Here is a 22729-nt window from a genome sequence, read left to right on the forward strand (position 1 = left end):
AAGCATAAACATGTTAACATGTAGAAAGCAATATTTTAAGTCCACTATCGGTCAATACAATATCATGCTAACCTGTACAGTTTAAGTTATACTTAAACAGGAGTTAATTTAACTTCCACCTGATTGATTCTTAAAGCAGCACTTATCAATATTTTGATTTTATTCAAAATCAATTTTACTATTATACTGTGGAGCTTTACAAAGCTTTAATATACTCTTTGATATTAAGTCAGATGAGCTTTACTTGAAATGATTTAAAACCTACTACACTTACTTCAGATCTCTGCTAATCCTCTGCATATATTGTGGCATGAAATACTGTTACATATTATTTTAACTAATACAATGCTGCGTTTCCTAAATGTCATATCAGATACAGATACAGTATAATTGCTGCTGTGAGCAGCAATTCTGAGTGGCTGGCACTGTAAATATAAACTGCTCACTGGGAATACCCTTACACAACAACCCTCCTATCGTGGTCCTAATCAGGATATGAGGAAAAGAATTGTGGTCTGCAACGATATCTACCACCTGCCATAAGAACTGTGCATAAGCAGTAAACAAAAGCGCTAACCCAGCAGTGCCTGCAGTGTGTATTGAATGGCAAAATTACCACTTACATCAAGGTTCCCCAATTAGTTTTACCCAAGGGCCAAATTATGTCAAGAATGCCAGGCCAAGGGCCAAAATTTATATGTTGTTTATTATAATAAACATTATTATTTTTACTAGGGCCCAAGCAGCGACCGCTGCGAGGTCCCTATTGTAATGCAAGGAATTATTATTATTATTATTCTTTGCGCCCCAAATGAATCGCATTTTTGAGGGACTAAAGGTGCTCAAAACCTCACGAAACTTTGCACACTTGTCAGAAGTGGCAAAAAATTACGTATTTTGTGAGTCTTGGGTATGGGCGTAGCAAAATGGCTCCATAGCACCCCCTACAAAATTTTAAAAAAGCAGCCCACGGCCTACATTTAACCTACATGTATGAAATTTGGGAGGTACATGTATCACCCCAAGACATACAAAAAAGCCTATTGGAGCGATACCCTAAACCCAACAGGAAGTCAGCCATTTTTAATTGAATGTGCACTTTTCACCATTTACAGGCTCCGTACTTTAACAAACTTCTCCTAGAGAATTAATCGGATCATCTTCACATTTTCGCAGAGCAAGCGAAAGACCTTTGCGATCAAAAGTTATCAAAAGCTTGAGTTTTCGTCGAAGGGCGTGTCCGTGGCATGGCATCAAATTTGGATGTTTCACCATGAAAAAGGAAGTTGTTATAACTTGAGTGTACATGGTCACGTCTGCCCCAAACTTTTCATGTTTGATAAGAGTCCCACCCTGGAGACATCTAATAGCCAAAATTCACTCATAGTCATAGCACCACCTACTGGCAACAGGAAATGACATGTTTTATGCTTTGATGTACTCCTCCTAGCACTCCTTGAATGTACATAATCAAATCTGCCCCAAACTTCAGATGTTTGATAAGAGTCCCGGCCTGAAGACATCTAATGGCCAATACTGAATATTAGTCATAGCGCCACCTACTTGCAACTGGTTAGTTAGCCTTCAACGAAGTAGCCTTTGCGGTATGTTGCACCTAGATGTACGAAATTTAGGAGTCAGATGTATCTTCCCAAGATTTACATAAAAGCCTCTTGTAAGAGCCATACGTTAGACCCAACAGGAAGTCAGCCATTTTGAATGTACTGTGCACTTTTAGGTCATTTACTTTAACGAACTCCTGCTAGAGATTTAATCAGATTGAAAAGTGCTAATGGGTCGGTGTGGGCCAGAACTTTGGAGAAGAATCAGAAAAACCCAGAATTTACTCATGAAATGCATTTCTCATTCACATCTGTGATAACCCAAACAGACCGACATTTAAAAAATGGCCTGTGCTTTCCTCCAGTAAGGTCAGAACTAAAGAGAATATAAGCAGATGTGGAGCAAGATGTCCTGTGGCAGTCACAGTGATCAGAGTGTTTTATAGCGAACAGAATGTGATAAAAACAAAGTCCTTCTGTGAAGCCTGAGCAGCCAAATATAGGAATTCATAAATTGGAAAATCATCCGAGATGCTTTGGGTCGTCGGCCCTGGAACACTGTGGCTGTGTAAACATATAGAAAACCTCATATCTCTCTCTCTCTCCTCTCTGCCTCAGTGTCTCTCACTCTCTGTCTTGCAGTAATTTGTGCTTTGTGCTATCAAAGAAAATCAGTCTCACCTCAGTGGGGAACCAAACACATACACATAGATCTCACTGAGCCTCAATCAGTCTCACAGGGAGAGGACGATTTCAGCAGATCTGTATACAATCACACACACAGACAAAGTAAAGCAGTGGTCGATGCACCCATACAGCAGTATGGATCAGTTTGCAGGTAAATGGCTCTGCTTCATGTTACTTTAATTTCAGCTATCTGATGCTGACCGGCAGCCAGCCGCACAAATGAACGGGAACATTAAGTTGTTTTAAAACTGGTAAAAAACTGATGAGGCTGCAGTCACATGCAGCAGCAGGTTAAAAGAGATACAGCAGAGAGAGAAGGATTTAGCTTGTGTAAGGCTGAATTTATGCTTTTAGATATCTGCTTTTTGAAAAACAACAAATAGTAAAATAACACAACACACACATATACCCCCCAACCCCTCCTCTTCTTTGTGTGTGTTATATGTGTATGTATATAGATTTAGATGTAAATGTGTTCAAATTATGATTGTTGGTCAGGCAAGACTAATGGAATCAGCGATTTAAGTAATAATAATATGTAATATTTATTTTTAAGATTCTATTGATGAAAAGATACTTTACTCTAATGAGTCTTATAGCCCAGTACTACTTGAAAACTGCCTTAATAAAAAGCATCCCAATATTCCGGACTTCTTCATGTGTTCCCGAGCTATTTTCTGAACTTGCATTTACACATTGTCCAATGGCATGTGATGATCACACCATTACCCACATCTGACAAGGGTGCGGACCTTGTCCAGCTGCGCAGCTCCGTGTATTTTGGCTGTGAGCATGGATTATTTACTGCTAATAATAAAACAATAATGATTCCTTGTTAAATAACATATAATTGGTTGAATGTAGACTACAAACACACTGCACCCACAAAAAGAAAAAGATTAAGTTGTAGCCTACATTTGTTTTAGGCATTAAGAAATAATATAATATCAAAATGTCAAAATAGAAATAATTAAAAAATATAGTATTTTGTTAATGAAGTGTGTGTTCAGATTAGCATTTGTGGGAAATCAGAATCAGAAATACTTTATTGATCTCTGAGGGGAAACTCTTTAATGGTGGTCCGACCAGCTAAAAGCTGGCAGGCTTGCCTTTGGTGGTTGACCAGCTACTAGCTACTTGAGCAGTGTTGCCAGGTTGGTTAAAAAAATGTCATTATTAGCCAGAAAAGAATATAATTATTGAAAAAAATAATACAAAATGTCCACACTTTGACAAACCAGGACAAAATGTTGTCAGCCCACCCAAGCTCATTTTTCCCGACATAATCCTGCCCAACTGGGTGGAAAATCGCCCAATCTGGCAACAGTTCTTGGGCCGCCCCAGATCCAGTTATTTTTGGCATGCAGTGTCAACCAATCAGGGGCCACCAGAAATATAGTTGAAGTGCTTTGAGTAGTCGGAAAAGACTAGAAAGGCGCTATATAAGTACAGTCCATTTACCATTTAGAAAAAGCCGAACAAATTACACACATACCGCCGCCAGGTGGAGAAAAGTACGCATTTCAGCACACAGACAAAGAGTGTAGGCACATTTCTGTAACCACGTATGATTTATGTGAGAGTAACAACTGAAATTTATACACACACACACAATAATAACAAAAATGATTTATTATCAAAATATGTATTTAACAATTGGAATTGCGGGAGGGGCGGCGCCCCACACGCCACTGACATTGAGACCTGAACAAATCCCCAAACAGTCTGGTGTAGATGTAGACAATATATTGCCAAGTAAACAAAGTCTAATACTTTATTGCATTCTGTCATGGTTTCCAAGAAGGTGTCTATTTGCACTCACCTCCTCCAAGTCACCTGTGCCTCCCCTGTCTTCACCTTCATTCACTCCATCCATATGAGGTGGCCAATAGTAATGATAGACTTTTACTCCATTGCATTCTATCACAGTTTCCAAAAATCCCACTATATTCACTCACTTCCTCCTGCCCTTTCTCCAGCTTCCTTCACTCCTTCTGTCTCCCTCTCTGTCCACTGAGTCCACAAGAGTCAAAATGAGATTATTTGGTAAACTATTGCATGCTCTTCATATTTGTTCATATTTGAACAGCATGGGTCTACATGATTACATGACAGATAGCTGTAGGTGAATGTAGGCTGCTGCCTTCTGAAGCTGGAAGTTGATCATTTCTTATTTACCTCCATGCCTCCTCTGCTGCCATCTATATCTTCTCCTTTCTCCTTTTCTTTTCCCTCACTACAACAAAGTTAACATGCCATAAGGAGCAGCATTTGTTTAATATAAGAAACTTCCATAGAAATACAGCTATTAATTTTCACGTTTTCAGCTCACCCTCTTTTGTGGTTTTCCAAAGAAAAGCCTAATGACAGGTCAAACGGCCAAAGTGTGAATATTGGGGGTTGTGACTATATTGGATACTAGTTTTGTCAAGACTGCAAATTTCTCGCGAGAGTTTGAGAGACAGCTGGAAGCTCGCTTCAGCTGCTTACTTCTATTAGTATAGACCCCGGTCACGCCAGCGTCACTTCGCACTTCAGCTTTTAAATATTACAAAAATAAGGTCACGGATTATGTAACCTATGCTTCGCAGTCTCGACAAAACTATATCCGATCTAGTCACGACACAAACAAGTGGTGATTCTCTTTCTTTTGAACCCAGATTTGGAACTGTAGTGCGTTCTTGTTAAATGCGTTCCAGGTTCACCGTTGTGCTGGATAATGTCGACTGGTGTCACATTTTATGCACATCATAACAGCATAAATATAGTCGAAATCCATACATTACTTTATCAAATTTCCTTATCGCTCTCTTTTAGTCTAGGTCGCAGGGTTTACATTTTCAGCTTGACTGACAGTGATTGACTAAAACTGATTTCTGCCGTGCTCATGGAGGCAATATACCTTTTTAAACTTCAGAGAGAGTTGCTGGGAAAATATTAGGTTGCTTGGAGCGATAGCGCAGTAATCCTATCACAGATTTAGAAAGTGTGCAGGATAAACTCTCAAGCCTCCATCTGAGGAAAGACATCACAGTTGGAAAATATCATAAAATGCCTCTTGGTTCAGTGAGAAGATAAAAGTTTATCTGGGAGCATCCTAAACTTTATTTTCCTCACTGCCTCTCTATCACAGCAGCGAGCCAAAGCTTTTCTCCTCTTGCTGTGGAATTTCCGGGGCCTTTTGCTGTTGATTAAAGCAACATCAGAGGCTCATGGTTTGGCTGTGAATGTTTTTTCTGCTGCTCTTTATTTTTATAAATACGGACTGATTGAAGAGCAGAGGAGCTTTCTTCAGGCCTGGGTTGCCAGGTTGGAGTGCAGCCACAGTTGGAGATATTCCATATGGTTCCAGGTCCCACTCAGCTGCCCACTTCCTCCTTTTCTGTCTCCTTGGACAGTAGTATAGCTGTCTGTCAATGAGCAAAAGGAAACAAGCAGCCTTTCTGCAACACATATATTGTCACCGGCTTGTAGTGCGTGGGCTGTCTGAACAGAATGGCAGATTTGGCTCGAGGCAATTTTTGATGCAATTAGCAGAAATCAAATTTTCACATTAATGTGGAGAAGAAAAAAATTACAGCTCTGCCAAAAACAAAGTATCTAGATTTTTTTAGTGGGTGACAGAGAACTGCACAGAAAACTTACTAAACAAAAGGAGATGCTGTCTAAAACAGAGCTTTTTACGATATACGTCTTGTCAGTGTGTGTGAGAGAGAGAGACATGGAGACAGCTCATATTCCATTATATGAAACCAACCTCTACTCTACCTCTCGTCTCTGTCAGTGTTGGGCTTTTTACTCAGAACATGTAATATAGTACTCCTTTCTCTTTGCTCATTTCAGAAATTATTTTACTTATTAGTTTGTTGGAGCAGTACTTTCTTAGAATTCCTTCTGTTTCACCTCCAAAATAGGCCACTTCAAACTTTTCTCCCTCTAAAAAAAAAGGATCAGTCAGTTTCTTGTTCTGTGAATGACCAGGAAGGTGGAGAGTGTTGATGTTCACAGGGCATCTTCCTCTTGCCATTAAATAATAAACCTAGAGAAACTTTGTGGCTTTTTATATTTGGGAAATATCATAGAGGCCACATCAACTGATTATAAGAAAAGGAAATCAAGGCTTGGAAATGCAATGTCAGATTGGTTGTAGATTGTGTATAATTAATGTTATGGAAATAGTATGTCCTGCGCTACTTGTCATTGGGAAAAGCACAGAGCTAGCCTGAGGCATACACATACTAAGCAGCTGCTCAGGGCCTCATAGCCACCAGGGGCCTCCAAACAAACTGATAATGTAAACTCTTTGGGTTCATTTTTTGGTCATAATTTAAATACTTAAAGCTCTACTAATCAATATTTTTTTTAAATTAAAAATGTATATAGTTGCAAACTATTATAATCTACTCTTTTCAAACTTACATGTCACTATGTGTTACTGATTGTTAATAATATGTATATCCTTTGCAATTTTTGCAATGTGATATGCACACAGTTTTGTAAAACAAACAATACATTTGTGTTAGGAAGAGCGGAGCAGGCGGACCCAAATGCAGGAGACTGCAGGCAACAGGAACTTGAACAACCCAACTGTAATATTACAAAATAAAAAATAAATAAAAAAAAGGTCAGATTTTAGGCACAAGAAGAACTTGGTTAAGGTTAGGGAAAGGTCAGCAGAATGGTTTAAAGAAACCCTGCCTATTGGTAGGAAACAGGATATGAACACATGCTTTGTTGACCCATAACCCCCCCCCATCGCGTCTCTACAAGGTTTTGCGGTGCTAATACAACGTCATGCTCCTTCTGCCATTGCTCCAGACAACAGTAATAAATCACACACCACTAGATGTCTTATCCAGTAAAAATACGTCTGTTTAGGCATTTGAAAAAGCAACTAATGCAAAATTTTGTTATAAGGAGATAATAGACCTACTGTGTGCTACCTGCTCAGCACCAAACTGCAGATGGATTAAGTTTGTAACTAGCTGGTGAAGAAAGTGGAACATCTAGCAGTTACAGCCCCTAGATATTTTCCTCGGGAGTTGTTGGAGACCTAAAGGAGAGAGGATATTTGACTTACATCAGCTGGCCAAAAACAGGACTCAAAATGAATGCCAATGTGGCTCCATGTCAGATGGAAATGACTTTTTCTCTCCCCTGACCCACCGGAATAGCACCATCTCTGTGCTCCTGATTTGCAAATTAAGCACTGGAAAGGCACACACAATAGTCAAAACAACATTATAAGGTGATTAAACAGTGCCAATAGCTAGCTGTAGGTAGCTAGTGTTGGGAATTTTAATGGTTAAAGTGGCACCAAATTGTGTAGGTGCAATCAATTAATTATGGCTATCAGAATTATCAAAGATAATCAGAAATAATAACTAAATAAAGTCCTCAGGGGCACCACTCTTAAAGAAGAGAAAATTAAAGCCAATTAATTGATTCAGTCTCATAAAATATACTAAACTATCAATTTGGAACTCTGATTAATAATTAAATTAATAACTATAACCAAAATTAATAACTATAACCAAAACTACCATTAATAGCTAGTAGGTTGAAGGATTTGGAGTTCTATATAGAAGAGTCACCAACATAATTATCAAAAGTATTTATTAAAAGATAAACACAAGCAAAACATGTGTGTGTGTGTTCCAAAATGGCTGCTTGGATTCAAAATGGCAGCTTAGGCCGATGCTGTATGTCGTCAGACAAAAAAAATTAACTCAAAGTGGCGGCGAGGCCACATGACGTTAAACAAAGGAAACTAATTCAGAATGGCTGCAAAGGCCATATGATGTTAAACAAAAGGAACTAACTCAAAATGGCAGCTGAGCCAGATATGCTGCATGGCATTAGACAAAGAAAGTTCATTCAAAATGGCGGCCAAGGCCATGTGTGAAAAGAGTGTGGCTCTGTTAAAAGGTCAAACTGGAGTATATGTGCATATGTGTATCAGTGTAGGATAATAGTGCCCAGTGCCCAAAGAGAGTTAGTTAGCATGCACAAACTGTCTGTGTGAAGCATAACATTAACTAACATCAACTTAGCATGTGGCTACCAAATCCTAACGAAGGAAGCACATCACAACAATAAAACTCAATGAACCAAATCAATACATATACATTCACGAAAGTAACACAGTCCCGTGCTTAGCTATGTACTTTGCTATGCTATGTTATACCCAGTTATATGCCCTGTGGTTACGTTACCAATCCATAAAGAAAGAAGTTGCTTTTGTGTACTGCTCCGTTTGCTGGCAGTTCCATGATGGATTAGCCAGGCTGGAAATAATTGTGGTTCCGGGAAAAGTCCTTGCTGTGCAGTATATTAATTGTGCAGATGGAGGAAGCCAGTCGCTCTGTCTGTTCTCCTTACAGTTAGCTTGGCACTAACTTCCTTAGTTGCTTCTAAAAGTTAGTTGGCAGACTTTGTGTAGTAGCCATTGGCGCTTACTAAGCTGTGTTACAGAAATCTTACGTAGGCCCTTGTAGTGCTGCTTTAGATCAGAGAGTTTGGTTCTGCTGTGTGACTTCTCCAAGCAGGACACGCTGGAGGACAGCTGTTGCTGTCCGGCTGCAATGAAGAGGCCAACAGGAGAGAGAACAATGTTCGATGACCCTTTTATTGACATCACGTCAGGCTGACTAATGGTAGCTATAATCTGGGTCCATGGGGGAAGTTCCAACCTACAGTAGGTGTGAATACCTAGAGGATTGTGGGGGACTGAGTTCAATGGCTCTCTTTTGTTTACAGAATAAAAGAGCATACAGTCTCCTAATAAGTTCAGTCTAAGTCACAAATGAACAATTTAATCTGTGGAGTCCCAGTGATCCCAACACTAGCTAGTAATATATACACAAACCATATGTGTGTGTGCGTGTGTGTGTGTGAGAGACAGCTCAGCCTCTGCTCTGACTGATCTCAAAAAGCTCCACTTTTGTTTTTTTCCTGCTGATGAGTTCTCGCCTTAATTTGCTTCATCCCCGGCAGATTCACAGTCACTTTCATCTCTGTATTGACTTTATCGCCAATCATGCCTAAAATTCACTTTGTGTTTAACACACAAGGTGTTTGTAATACTCTGTTACCAATGTTAATTATTTTAAAAAGTGATTTTAAATGTTAGAAATTGTAGTTAATTGTTGTTTTGTATATTTGGAGTGGAAGGTGCTATGAGATCCTGCTTAGGGCCCCCAAAACGCTTGGTCTGGCCCTGGAAAAGTAATAAGTTGTTTTACTGTAATATGTTACTGAGATAAGTGTTTCCACCAGACACTGCTGCCTCTTGCTTCATTAGCTCATTTCTGACAGTGCCTGACTGCTAGCCTAACCTGTTCCCCAGGAGGCACACAGCCATTCTAACCTACTTTTTCAACAACTTCTGGGGTATAACAATAATAATGATCCTATCCCCATTTCAACTGACATTTTGTGTCCACATTGTGAGTATTACATACATTTCTGGATTCCTGATCCATTGGGACAAACTCACTTTTCCTCCATCTGTCTCTCTGTCCTCCTTTCTCTCCATCTACTATCTCCTCCACTTGGAGACAGTTCATTACAGATGCAGCAGACTCAAATAGAGAGAAAAACTCCCTTGATTGCCTCAATGCTGCCAGGCTGTTTTCCTGCTCACAGTACAATGCTACAGGGTGGCGCGCACACACACACACACACACACGCACACGCACACAGGCACACGCACGCATGCAATTTAATGCATTGTCTTGTCCGGAAACCCCCAAGCTTCACTAACTCATCAGCCAGAGAGAGAATGGGTCCTCTGAAATCAGTAGATGGTCCTCTACTGTGTTGCGTCATGTTTGATTGAATGTGACGCAACTCAGCAGCATGGAAGGACAATAGGATCATATCCAAGGGCACTCAGTATTTTTGTTTATTACTTTGCAACATCCTGGTGTTGGTTGCTCATTGTGTGATCCAGGTACCTACATTAGAACATTGTGTACAATGGGGGTGTGCTTTTTTCTTTTAGATTAGTGACTGATGGTGTAAAACATCTTTCCTGTTGCTTTTACATGGCTGTAGGGATTTAATCAACTGAAAGGGATCATATTGTCTATGTATTTCTGATGTTAATCTAGATAAGTCTGTTTGGGGATTGCATTAAACGAATTGTTCAGCAGTTTGGGAAATATGTTTATTTGCTTTCTTTCTCAGAGTGAGAGAAAATCAATATCAATCTCATGCCTGTGCGTTTAATACGGAACTGGAGTCAGGACGTGTTTAGCCGAGCTTAGTGTAATGTCTGGAGGCAGGGGGAAACAGCTAGCCTGGCCCTGTCCAAAGAGGAAAAAAAGTCTGACAGCACTTCTAAACCTGACTAATTAACATGTATCTTGTTTATTCAAGCAGTACATTATAAAAATCTGAAACATCAAATTTTTTTAAATGGCATCATCAAAAGTAACTAAGAAATACTTTCCACTCTCAGGTAAAACAAGTGCGAGAGACTTACAGAGACATACCAACATGGTATCACACAAGCCTTTCAGGTCATGGTTACATTTTCTCTACAGTAAAAACCACATTAAGGAAAACACTGCTCAGCTATAGCTGTATTTATCTCAATCAGGCCATGTGTAGTTTTCTAAACAAAAATCTGATTTTGAATAAAAATGACATCAGTACATAAGAAAAGCTGATACTGTAAATGTGTTGTTATGATCACATGAATCAACTGAAGGTTATGATCACATATTACCAAGGTTTGATAATATACTTTGAGGCCAGTGTTGCTTTTGGGAACCCTCCCCATTCAGATAGTCAGACATTATCTATATTACATGCAATACTCTTCTTCATAGGGTGGTAGAATGGCAAACATAATAGAAGTTCATGCTTCATGGTTTAGCTGTATGTTGTGCTTGTTGTGTTGGCTGAATTACCCCTCTAAAGGTATATTCTGACATGAAGTAAATTTTAAAAACTGCATTTAAAGTCAATGCAAAGACACAACAAGAATTTGCTCTGGGCAGGAACTGAGGCGAAGGCACGTCCGTGCGAGTTTAAACAATTATTATGAGACAAAAGCAAAGCAGGGAAAAAGCAGGGAGATTGGAGGTAATCAAGAAAAAGAACCAGAGTGGTGAGTTGTGGGATCAGTCAGAGGCTGAGCGTGTTTATTCACCCCAGACATCCAATGTACCAACTGTACAATGTTAGCTGTAGCTAGCTAGAAATATACGCACCAACCTTGTGTACATTGCTGAGCTGTCACACACACACACACACACACACACACACACACACACTAAAATGTAACAAAAGTGCAATAAAAACAGACTTAGCGAATAAATCATGACCTATTTGGATGGAAACTTGACTCCTGTTCCATCTTCTGTCTTTAACAGCTAGTGGTTCTATTGCTTTTTTCTTACCAAATTCTTTTTCTATCCACATTCTGACATCATGGAGTTGCATTTACAATGTCAAAAATATGACTAGTATTATATAGACAATTGAATAATTGAAATAGTCTGTCAAAGAGAGACAGGTACAGCTACACACAGAGAGAGAAATTAGACAACTTGGGCATTTATATTTTCATATCATCAACGTTTCAGTAATAGCTTATGACTATGAAAACCACTTCAGTGATAGCAACACAGAATATTGCAGTACATGTGTGCAAAGTGCACTTCACAGGAGCTCTCCATTCAGCTGCACAAAACCACAACACAAATCGCAAGCCAGCAATGCAATAACAGTAGTAGTTTTTTTTTACATGGGAAATGCAGAAGAAAGCAGGGCTACGCAGGTCAAAAGGTATTAATTAAATCAGCCATTATTAATATTAATTACTGTGCACATGTTTGACATGTCAACATTCCTTGTTTTCTGTGAGAAAGGAAAATTGCACACCCTGTTATCACTGCAAAATGTTGAAACTATATATCATGTCTACTTTTCTTTGCTGAACTTATAGTAATAGTAGTTATAGTAAGTAATATAGTTATCAAAACTAGATTTATTTGCTTGTGGGTTTCATTTATTGTCTCTTGTGTTTTCCCTGCTCTCTGCTTTCCTCTTTGTCTCAAAGTAACAAACAAACCAAAACAAAAAACCCCCAAACTAGTGACAGCTTTTTGGAACCATTTCTGAAAAACGTACTCCTTGCAGGTACTTGTTTTGAATTATTATTTATGGGCAGCAGGCAGTATGGTCTTCCAGTATGCTGCTGCCACTGCTGGATCAAAAGATTGTGATGCAACAGTGAGCCAAGAGGTCTACCCCCTCCTCCAGGATCTTTAATCCAGTGGGAATACGATGAGCCTCTCTCTGTCCTGTCTCTTGAGCCCTGCTCTTCCACTGTGAAGCCAGGGAGAACAGTTAACAAGTAAATATGAAACAAAGGGAGTTTTAAGGATCAGTGGGGCTGTAGGTGCCACTGCTGGGTGTTTTGGCAGCTGTCAACAGAGCAGTGGTGGCAGGAAGTCTTTTTCTGTCCACGACAGCCGCTCTGGCTCACCCCACAACTGCTACACTGTAGGGGGGAGGAGGCTTTATCTGTGTCTGTATGGTACAGTACAGTAAGTGGGTGTTTGATCCTCTTTCCACCTGACATAAACATACAGGTAAGTCATATCTGCCCCGGATTACAAGAGCAGTTGACATTAAAATGCTTCTCTATCATATGCATAAAAAAATATATATTTCTTTCCCTCTCTTTAAAAAGGAGAAAAAATATTTCCCTTTCTCTTGTCATTTTGTATATCCTTTTTAAAGTGACAGTGAGTTGAGTTAAAAAAATACCACTGCACGCTCTTGAGAGATCATGTACACAAGGAAAATGGATGGCACATCTGGAGCTCCCGTGAGTTGATCCTCATAAATTTCATAAATTAAGTCTTAATTCCTCTACACAAGCCTAATGTCTATTTGATTAGATTTTTGTTTTTGTTAATTTAGTGTCTTAAGCAGGAGTCACCAACCCGGAATACTTTTCTATTGTGGTTTTTCCACAATTTTCTTTTAATTACCTCTTAAAATGACAGCTCCTCCTTCCTAATTACACAGTTCACAATCTATGAATATGCAAATAAGTGGAATATATTTGGATTAATATACATTCAACTGCTGGACACAAGATGTCTCCTACTTCACAGAAAAGTCCATTCTCAGTGTATGTGACCTGAAGGCTTCAAGTTTCCACATCACACTTTTGTAAGATGCACACTGCACCATAATTGGCTTCAAACTAGTTGTGATATCACAGAATCCTTCTACGTCCTGTATGCCCATGTGTTAAAATGAGTTTCGAGGTGATCACAGAGAAACTTTCACATTAAAAGCTTTAGATAGGTGAATCACATAGAGGCTTTTATTGTTAAGCAATTACAGGAAATGCATTGTATTTTTCACTGAGGTTAGCACCGATTGCTACTGTTCATTATAACTTTTTCAGTGGTTCAGTTTTAAATATTGTAGGGAAAAATGGTAAAGGAAGAAACAGAAGTAACAGTGTGATATTTGATAAAGAGCAGCAGGTGACGCGTTATCAAGATTGCTTGGAAAGGTTACTGACCAGTGGTCTTCAGTGGTATACTGTATGTGGCTTAAAGACTCTAAAATGTCTCTAACCACCTACAGAGCCACCTTCTATACTATTTCCACCTGGAAAAAACCCCAAATCAAATCCACCTGGATTTAATTGGTTTGGCTGTGTGTTCAGGGCTAACAAAATATATACAGTGGGTGGAGACAATAAACACATGTCAAATGTTATAAAATCCAGTGATCACTCTGGGACAAATATTACCTTGGTAAAATCTGTAATGCTCAGCTTTTGTTAAGATTGTAATGTTCAATTTTGTTGTGAATTGCATTGTATTGTAAAAAGTATGTTTGATACGTTTAGTAGACCTGATTTAGTAAATTGTTATATAAAAACCAACCCTGTCGCCTAGAAATTACGTTTATATACAACTAATTTGCAAAAGCAAATACATTTCTTTCAAAACGTAACACAAGTCAGATTACATTTTCAATTACTGTAATGAGAAAGTGTTAATTAACATATCTGGTAAGTCACAAAAATGTTGATACTTACAATATCCGCGGTACAGCTTTATTACACTTTTTATGGTTATGTTTAGGCACTGGCAGTCGCGGTTGTACAGGAGAGTGGCAACAGGGGAAGGACATGCCAACAGAGGAGGCAGCAGGATGACTTCAGTTATTTATTGATGAAATTAGCTTGCTGGTCCAGCTAGAGCAAAAACACAAGGCGAGACAGCAACCTAGTAACGAGGAAGAGCTGGCCTCTCAAAAGGCACAGTGTACAACTGCTCCATCCTGACCTGATGTTTTTTCAGGACTCTAGAAATAGTTATGCTTACACTGTGAATATTTGTAAATGTAAATGTCTGTCTCCAATCTCAGCGAGTTTTATGCCATTGTTTCTGATGACCATATCAGTGACTGCAGTTTCCTGCACATCAGTGAACATCCTACCTCTCCCTCCTGTGTGAGGTAACCGTTGGGTTCTAAGCAGAAATGCAAAAGCAATTACACACAAGAGGCTTTGCTCTATTTACTCAGTCAGATGCCCTGCTGAATACAACTTACCTGCTGTTTGCTGGAAAACTCTAACAATAGATGGCACTGAGCGCTGCAGATTTGGCTGCACTCTCAGACCGGCCTCTCTCATTGAGAGACCATGATTTATTACATGATCGATTCCAGTAGCTCTGATCTCATCTGAGAATACAGCTCTTGATCTTCCTCTTATTCTTCTTCCACCACGCATTCGTATTCCTCTCCCAGCCACTCTTCTTCCTCTTTCAGCCACTTCTCTATCTCTGGCTGGGTCCATGTTTACATCACAATACAAAACTGTTCCGAAGTTGTCTCCTTCTGTAGAGATGGTAATGAAATTGAAAGAGTAACACCTGTGTAGGTGTTTGGCTGCAATGGGAATCAGCTGTGGTTGGTCCAATTGTTTTTATAGTATTTAATTTTTAGATTCGAAAAATATTTTATTACAATATTACTATAGAAATGTAGCAAATTGCTGTTTTGTATTATGTTATTGTTTTGAACTTAAGTTTAAGAATGTAAGAATGTGCAAATTGGCCTGTAGGTACACAGAGTTTTCGCTGTTGAAGTGAGAAAAGAATGAATGTAATTTGAAAAGATTGTCGTCATTGAATGCATTTTGTGCCAAAGCAATGATAAATGTCCACAGTTTAGCCCACATAGACTTCTGTTGTGATCACTGTGTGGAGAGTTTTGAAAAAGTGACCTAAGTATTGAGAAATGTGTCCTAGTGATTATAAAAAAAACTGTAAGGTGCATATTACCAGAAACTGGTCTTCCCCATTTCAGTGTTGGTATGAGGAACATTTATAGCTAACCTATTCTTTGATATGGTGTCATGGTTTGAACTCAAGTAGAGATATTAAATATCTTGGCAAATTAAATAGCATGTATAAATAAAATAACGGCCTAGTTGTGAATTAGTGCCATCAAAGTCACTGTGCATTGTGGTAAGGATTTGCTCTTTTGTTCAGGTATTATGTACACAGAAATAAAAAAAACAAAAAATGTTTTTCACATTCTATGGTGAGGGGCTGTGTAGCCAGAGGGGCCTGGCCCCTACAGACCCCTCCTGATGCCGACACAGGGTTCCAGTTTCTGCCCGTTATACCTTTATCGAATAATTGTGTTGATCAAGAGTAATATCTAGCTCTGCCAGTCAGTTTGACCTCAATCCTTGATGATCAGGATTAATCAGCTCAGCAAAGCCGTCTTTTGTTATCTTGAGATAATGAGATAATTGAATTGATTGTGTACATCGCTAGATTTTAAAATTTAGCAACCTTGGCAGCTTTCCCTGCATCCGATGAGAGTTGCGAGAGAGAGAGAGCTTCCAAAACCAAAGAAATCTAAGTAATTTACATTACCCAACAAATGGAAAGACTGAGCATAATTGTAACTGGGTCAGTTTTACTCCAAGTAAGATAATCGAATCAGACATTTAAATAACTAATCTACTAGTTTGAGCACTGCCTTAATTGGGTTAAAGACAGAATGAGTAGTTGCTGTTTGTAAATACACAATTCAAAGTTGGCCCCTCCTCCCCAGCTCAACGAGTAGCAGAGAGAGAGGAAGAGAGCAGTGGTGCTCGACCAAGCTACAGAGTGAATGAAGAGAGGGAGCGGCGTTTGGGAGAACAAAGCAGTGATTTAGAGAAATAAAACGTTATTTTCTGATTGTCTCACGGCAATTACTAAAGCACAAATTAACATGGCCACACCACCCCACAACCCTGCGGGAAGGAGCCACATTTAAATTTTTTTTCAGGGAAGTTTCACTGAGAGGAAGCCTCTCTTTTGCAGCAACGCTCTGATCACATTCATACAGTTACACACATTCACAGCTGGAAGCTGTCCAGTACAACCACAGACTGCTCTGCTAGCCACTGAGCAGCTCCACTGGAGTGGTTTGGGAAGGGAACCTCAGAGGGAGGGGCAAGCGCTGCTTTTTCACTTTCCCCACCCACATTTTACCATGTCAGTCCAGGGGATTTACAGCAGGTAAAAAAGGATTGAATACGTCACCATTTTTCTCCGTAAATATATTTCTAAAGGTGCTATTGACATGAAATTTTCACCAGATGTTGATAACAACTCATGAAATCCACACATGCAAAGACATCTAACCATAGATGTCTGTAAATTAAGTTATGTATAATAATGTTAAATGACACAGGGAAAAAGTATTGAACATGTTTACTGAAATTCATTTAATACTTAATACAAAAGCCTTTGTTGATAATGACTGCTTCAAGACGCCTCCTGTATGGAGAAACGAGTTGCATGCATTGCTGATTGATTGGGCCATTGATTTTGGCCCATTCTTCCACACAAACAGTCTTCAAATGTTGAAGGTTCCGTGGGCCTCTTCTATTCTATCCATCGATTTTCAATTGGATTGAAGTCAGGTGATTGGCTGGGCCATTCTAGCAGCTTTTTTTTTTCTTTCTCTGAAACCAGTTGAGTTTCCTTGGCTGTGTGTTTGGGATCATTGTCTTGCTGAAATGTCCACTCTCGTTTCATCTTCATCATCCTGGTAGATGGCAGCAGATTTTTATCAAGAATGTCTCTGTACATTTTTCCATTCATCCTTCCTTCAATTATATGAAGTTTGCCAGTACCGTGTGCTGAAAAACAGCCCCACACCATGTTGTTTCCACCACCAAACTTCACTGTCGGTGTGGTGTTTTGGGGGTGATGGGCAGTGCCATTTCTCCTCCAAACATGGTGTGTATTATGGCATCCAAAGAGTTCAGTTTTGGTCTCATCTGACCAGACTATATTCTCCCAGTATGTCGCAGGCTTGTCTAAATGTTGTGCAGCAAACTTTAAACGTGCTTCAACATACCTTTTCTTCAGTAATGGAGTCTCGCGTGGTGAGCGTGCATACAGGCCACGGCGGCTGAGTGCATTACTTATCGTTTTCTTTGAAACAATTGTACCTGCTAATTCCAGGTCCTTCTGAAGCTGTCCACAAGTGGTCCTTGGCTCTTGAACAACTCTTCTGATAATTCTTTTCACTCCTCTGTCAGAAATCTTGCGAGGAGCACCTGGTTGTGGCCGGTTTATGGTGAAATGATGTTCTTTCCACTTCCGGATTATGGCCCCAACGGTGCTCACCAGAACATTCAGAAGGTTTGAAATCCTTCTGTAACCAATGCCATCAGTATGTTTTACAACAATAAGGCTGCAAAGGTCTTGAGAGAGCATCATGAGATGTTTCTTCTATGACACCTTGGTCATGAGACACCTTTTTATAGGCCATCAGTTGGGATGGAACCAGCCGACATTAATTTGCACTGACAAGGGGCAGGATTGCTTTCTAATTACTGATTGTCTTGGCTTTCCATGCCTTTTTGCACCTCCCTTTCTTCATGTGTTCAATACTTTTCCCCTGTGTCATTTAACATTATAACACATAGCTTAATTTATGGACATCTATGGTTTGATTTCTTTGCATGTGTGGATTTCATGAGTTGTTACCAACATCTGGTGAAAATGTCATGTCAATAGCACCTTTAGAAATATATTTACGGAGAAAAATGGTGATGTGTTCAATACTTATTTTACCTGCTGTGACGACCTCCTGGTCACAAGCTCGCTTCTTTAACCTGTAGGCCACCACTGCCAGATTGTGTGTGAAGATGCAGCTGAAGCAACGCTTCATCCTGTCTGCCTCTGCTCTGCCTGTGTGTGTGTGTGTGTGTGTGTGTGTGTGTGTGTGTGTAGCTCTGCCCCACCCTCGGTCAAATAGACACACACAGACCTGCAGCTTGTTATATATCCATAGTCTCACATAGCCAGACCTATCTCCACACTTCGTTTTCAGAATCAGAATCAGAAATAGTTTAGCGCTGTGACAGCACTGGAGATACATCCGTGACACACAGAGAGCACAGGAGAGAGACGGAAACAGCGATGTAACCTGGTGGTTATGTTTTTATAGATCTTTGACCTCACAGCCTGCGTGCTGTTATCGGCTGGGGGCTACACACCACTGCCCGAAGGTTGATGCCCAGAAACGTCTCGAACACAGCCAACTAGGAAGAAAATAAGAAAATACAGTCAGAGGGCAGCGTCTCTGCAGATACAGACACCGCCACACACTTCTAGTAGGTCATAAGTGATGATTGAGAGGGATTTTTTTTTTTTTTTTTAGGAAAATCTTACTCATTATACCTTTAAGACTGATTTACACTTCACTTTCTTTCAAATGTTTGCTGGTTGAGAACTTGTAAACCCACAAGCAACACAACAGCAGGAGTTATCCTTCTACAGTGTTTGAGTTCCCCTCTCACTAAATGACTAATCAGCATGGTGTTGACTTTCTTTTCCTCTCTGTTTCTCTTGTCTCTGTCTTTCCTCCAGTTTGGTCGGACAGAAGTGATTGATAACACGCTGAACCCCGACTTTGTGAGGAAGTTTGTCCTTGATTTCTTCTTTGAAGAGAAGCAGAACCTTCGCTTTGATGTGTAAGTGGGAACATCTTCACCTTTTCCCTCTACAGCACTGCTGTCTCTTTCCTTTGTTATACCAAGGAATGACTCCAATCAAACCTCCTCTTATTTTGTATCAAAAAGATTGTTACAAATTTCTGCATCTCTTTGAGTTACTACGGTAGCCCTAAGGGTCAAAACACAACAACATTTCAGAAAACATGACATTTCACAAAACAATGACATTTCAGATTACGGAAAGGGTGGGGCAAGACTTCTTGTTTGTGATTGGACAGAACCCATGTCAATTCCGAGTTTATTTAATAGATGTGTTAAGGTGGGTTGGTGCTACATTGGATCAGCTGGAGGGACACTCTAAACTCTACGCTGCTGTGATTGGTTGTTTCGCTGTCAGGCAACTGATGATGCTCTGGGCATGTGTTAAAGTTAACTTAAGTCCCTCAGAGGGCTAACTGGCCAATCGTTTAGGCCTTTGGCTTTATTGAAAAAGCTATTCCTTGACAAATCAATTTCCATTTCCAACATTGACAATAAATGTCATTGTTGTGTTTTGACTCTCAGGGCCACTGTAGCTTACCATTGGAAAACTCCCAAAACACATTTTTCAGAGAAAATAAGTAAATGCTGTAAAATTTTACCTTACAAATCATTCCGGCTGTAGAGTCACTCAATTTGGTGACCGCCTTTTTTTTTTTTTTTTTTTTTTTTAACACTTTTTGCAGATTTTTTCAGACTTCCCAGCATGGACATTTCTAGAACCAAACAGCATTCCTAAAACTTTGGTCTCTACCTTTTGTAGGAATGTCTTTTGGGCGAAGAGTGAATGTACTCTTTTTGTCCAGGGATGGAAAGAGTACTAGAATTTTGTACTCAAGTAAAAGTATTCTTACTTTCAAGTAAAAGTAGTCTTACTTTACTCAAGTAAAAGGATAAGTCCTTGTGTAAAACTGTAAAAATAAAAAGTAGGTTGATGATGATATATGATGTTAAATTAAAGAACATTTTTAGGCCGCAAAATAAATTAAATGTCAAAATATACACTAGTGGAACAACATCACGCCACCGAGCCCTGATGTCCAAACAAACAATAAATTCCATTTCTGTAGACGGCACATTGCAGCCTGAGCATACAACTGATTATCAGTTATAGATATACAACCACCTCTTTATAGCCTTACAAGAATGAACCAGAAAAGACAAAACTCAGACAATTAAACGAACATGACCAACAATAAATGCATAAAATAAAGTCTATAGACACCGTGGAAGGTGAAACAAGCATTATTAAGCCACATAAATTAAATAGCCTGACACTTCTTATAAAATCAACAGTAAAATAAACACAGCGTAGCACACACACACACAATGCTACATTGCAACGTAGTAGTTGCTGGCGCTCTCATCTGTACAGTGAGTTACAACAATAAGTCAGCAGAAAAACAGCAGGAATGCCTCACACACCTCACTGAAGGTAAAAGTTTTTAAGTGAATGCAGAAGTCACCGCTGGAGGATCCTCCATGAGCATTTTAGCATTTAGCCAGACCTGGCGTGCACCTGTTGGTCACGCAACATCTTTGGTGTGTCTGATTTGGGGCACTTAGCGTGCTGACCAGGCGGTTCTGCATCAGTGGCTAAAAAGAGGTCTGACCTGTCGGTTGGCCCGATGAGTGACATCAGTGCTGACCCTGAGGGCCCTAATCAATCGATTTTCATATTGACTTTATGCGGGCCGCCCCTTTTTTAGTTTGTTCCATTTCCTGTTTCGTCTCTTAGTTTCCTGTTGCTATTGCTGACTATATAAAATACAAGTCAAAAGTCTCGGTCTTGCTATACATTTATTATGGCTTAGGGTTAGATCTGGAATTGGTCTGAAATCTGGAATCCTACCTATGTGCACTATATATTTTATTGATAATATAACTTAGAATAATTAGCTTGTTACACAATAATAAGCCCATATATCATGGAAAACTGGACTGTGTGTAAGTTAATTGTGTAACTAACCAGATTAGTCTCCACTGTGACTCTGTGTTTTGGATAAAGAAATATTGTATGAGCACACAGCCACACTCAGACCACTTCTGTTATGATATCATTTTGTTATAAACAAATAATAAATCATGAATACCAACACTTCCTAGCAATGGTTGCGCGTGCAGATGTGGCCGTTAGAGGCTCCCTCAAACATTTTTCTTTTAATCTGTAATTTTTTTCGTCTATATTGCTGAAGCAAGTATTACCTATGGTACTACTAATGATAGAAATACACTCATCAACATCAGAAAGGGAAGCGCAGGGATTGGATAAAGTGCAGTGGACCTTGAGACGAAAACCTTGCCTTTCAGCACTCGTCTAAGAATTCCATCAGGGCCGGCTGCTTTCCTAGAGTTCACATTGCAGAGCACACACCTTATGTCGGGTGTCTGTAGTGTGAATGGTGGATCAGAGGCTGAGGGCTGTGCTGTGGTTGTGGTTCCCATGTTATTCTTGTCAAAGCGGGCAAAGAATCTGTTGATCTCCTCTGCTAGTGAAGCGTCAGCAGATTAGGGGGATGTGCTCTTTTTGTTTGGCGAAAATTGATAAGGGACTGGATGTCATGCCATCCGCACCGCGGTTTGTTACTTGTGAAGTGGTCCTCGATCTTCTGCTTGTGAGCCATTTTAGCGCGCCTTTTGCCTTTTTTCAAACTGGCCCTGGTAACACTGTATGTTGCAGCCTCGCTGGCCCTACAGCCTGCGTCCCATGCTCTCAGTAGACTTTGGACCTCATTAGCCATCCAGGGCTTCTGGTTGGGAAAAGTCTGAATGCGTTTATTAACAGTCACATTGTTAGTACAAAAGTTAATATGTGCAAGCACAAAGGATATATATTCCTCAATGCTTACACTTCCTCCATGTGTGTTTTGTTCCAGTTTGTGCACTCAAAACAGTCCTGGAGCTGAGCGAGAGCACCCTTGGGCCATGTCTGCATCATCTTGATGGATGGTCTGACTCTGGTTATAAGTGGTCTGTAAACTAGAGTAAGGAATGGTTTGATTGGCCTAAATGGGGGCAGGGGGAGGCTTTGTATACGCCTGTGATGTTTAAGTAGACAAGGTCCAGAGTATTGGGAAAATTAACATACTGATGAAATTTTGGGAGGACAGTCTTGAGGTTAACCTGATTAAAGTCTCCATCAATAATAAAAACCCCATCTGGATATTTGTTCTGTTGCTGTGTTATGACTGGTAGAAGCTGTCCAGTGCTAGCCTGCCGTTTACTTGTGGTGGAATTTACACAGCCACGATGATCATAACAGTGAAGTCTTTAGGCAAGTAGAATGGTCTACATCTGACCCTGAGATACTCTAGATAAGGGGAGCAGTGTCTTTCAATTATTTTAGAGTCTTTACACCAGTTGTTGTTTGTGTATATGCAGAGGCCTCAGCCTTTGTTCTTACCCGAATCCATAGTCC

The 22729-nt window shown here is 39.8% G+C and overlaps 1 protein-coding gene across 1 annotated transcript in view; it reads left to right on the forward strand.

Annotated features, from left to right (window-relative positions):
• The window catches only part of cpne9 (copine family member IX), a 180118-nt gene that overhangs the window by 32510 nt on the left and 124879 nt on the right, over positions 1–22729 (forward strand). The window contains exon 4 of the mRNA XM_044166604.1: positions 19187–19290. Coding sequence (XP_044022539.1) covers positions 19187–19290 — 104 coding nt within the window. The remainder of the gene's footprint in view (positions 1–19186; positions 19291–22729) is intronic.

The sequence above is a fragment of the Siniperca chuatsi genome, linkage group LG2 (genome assembly GCF_020085105.1).
Source record: "Siniperca chuatsi isolate FFG_IHB_CAS linkage group LG2, ASM2008510v1, whole genome shotgun sequence".
NCBI lineage: Eukaryota > Metazoa > Chordata > Actinopteri > Centrarchiformes > Sinipercidae > Siniperca > Siniperca chuatsi.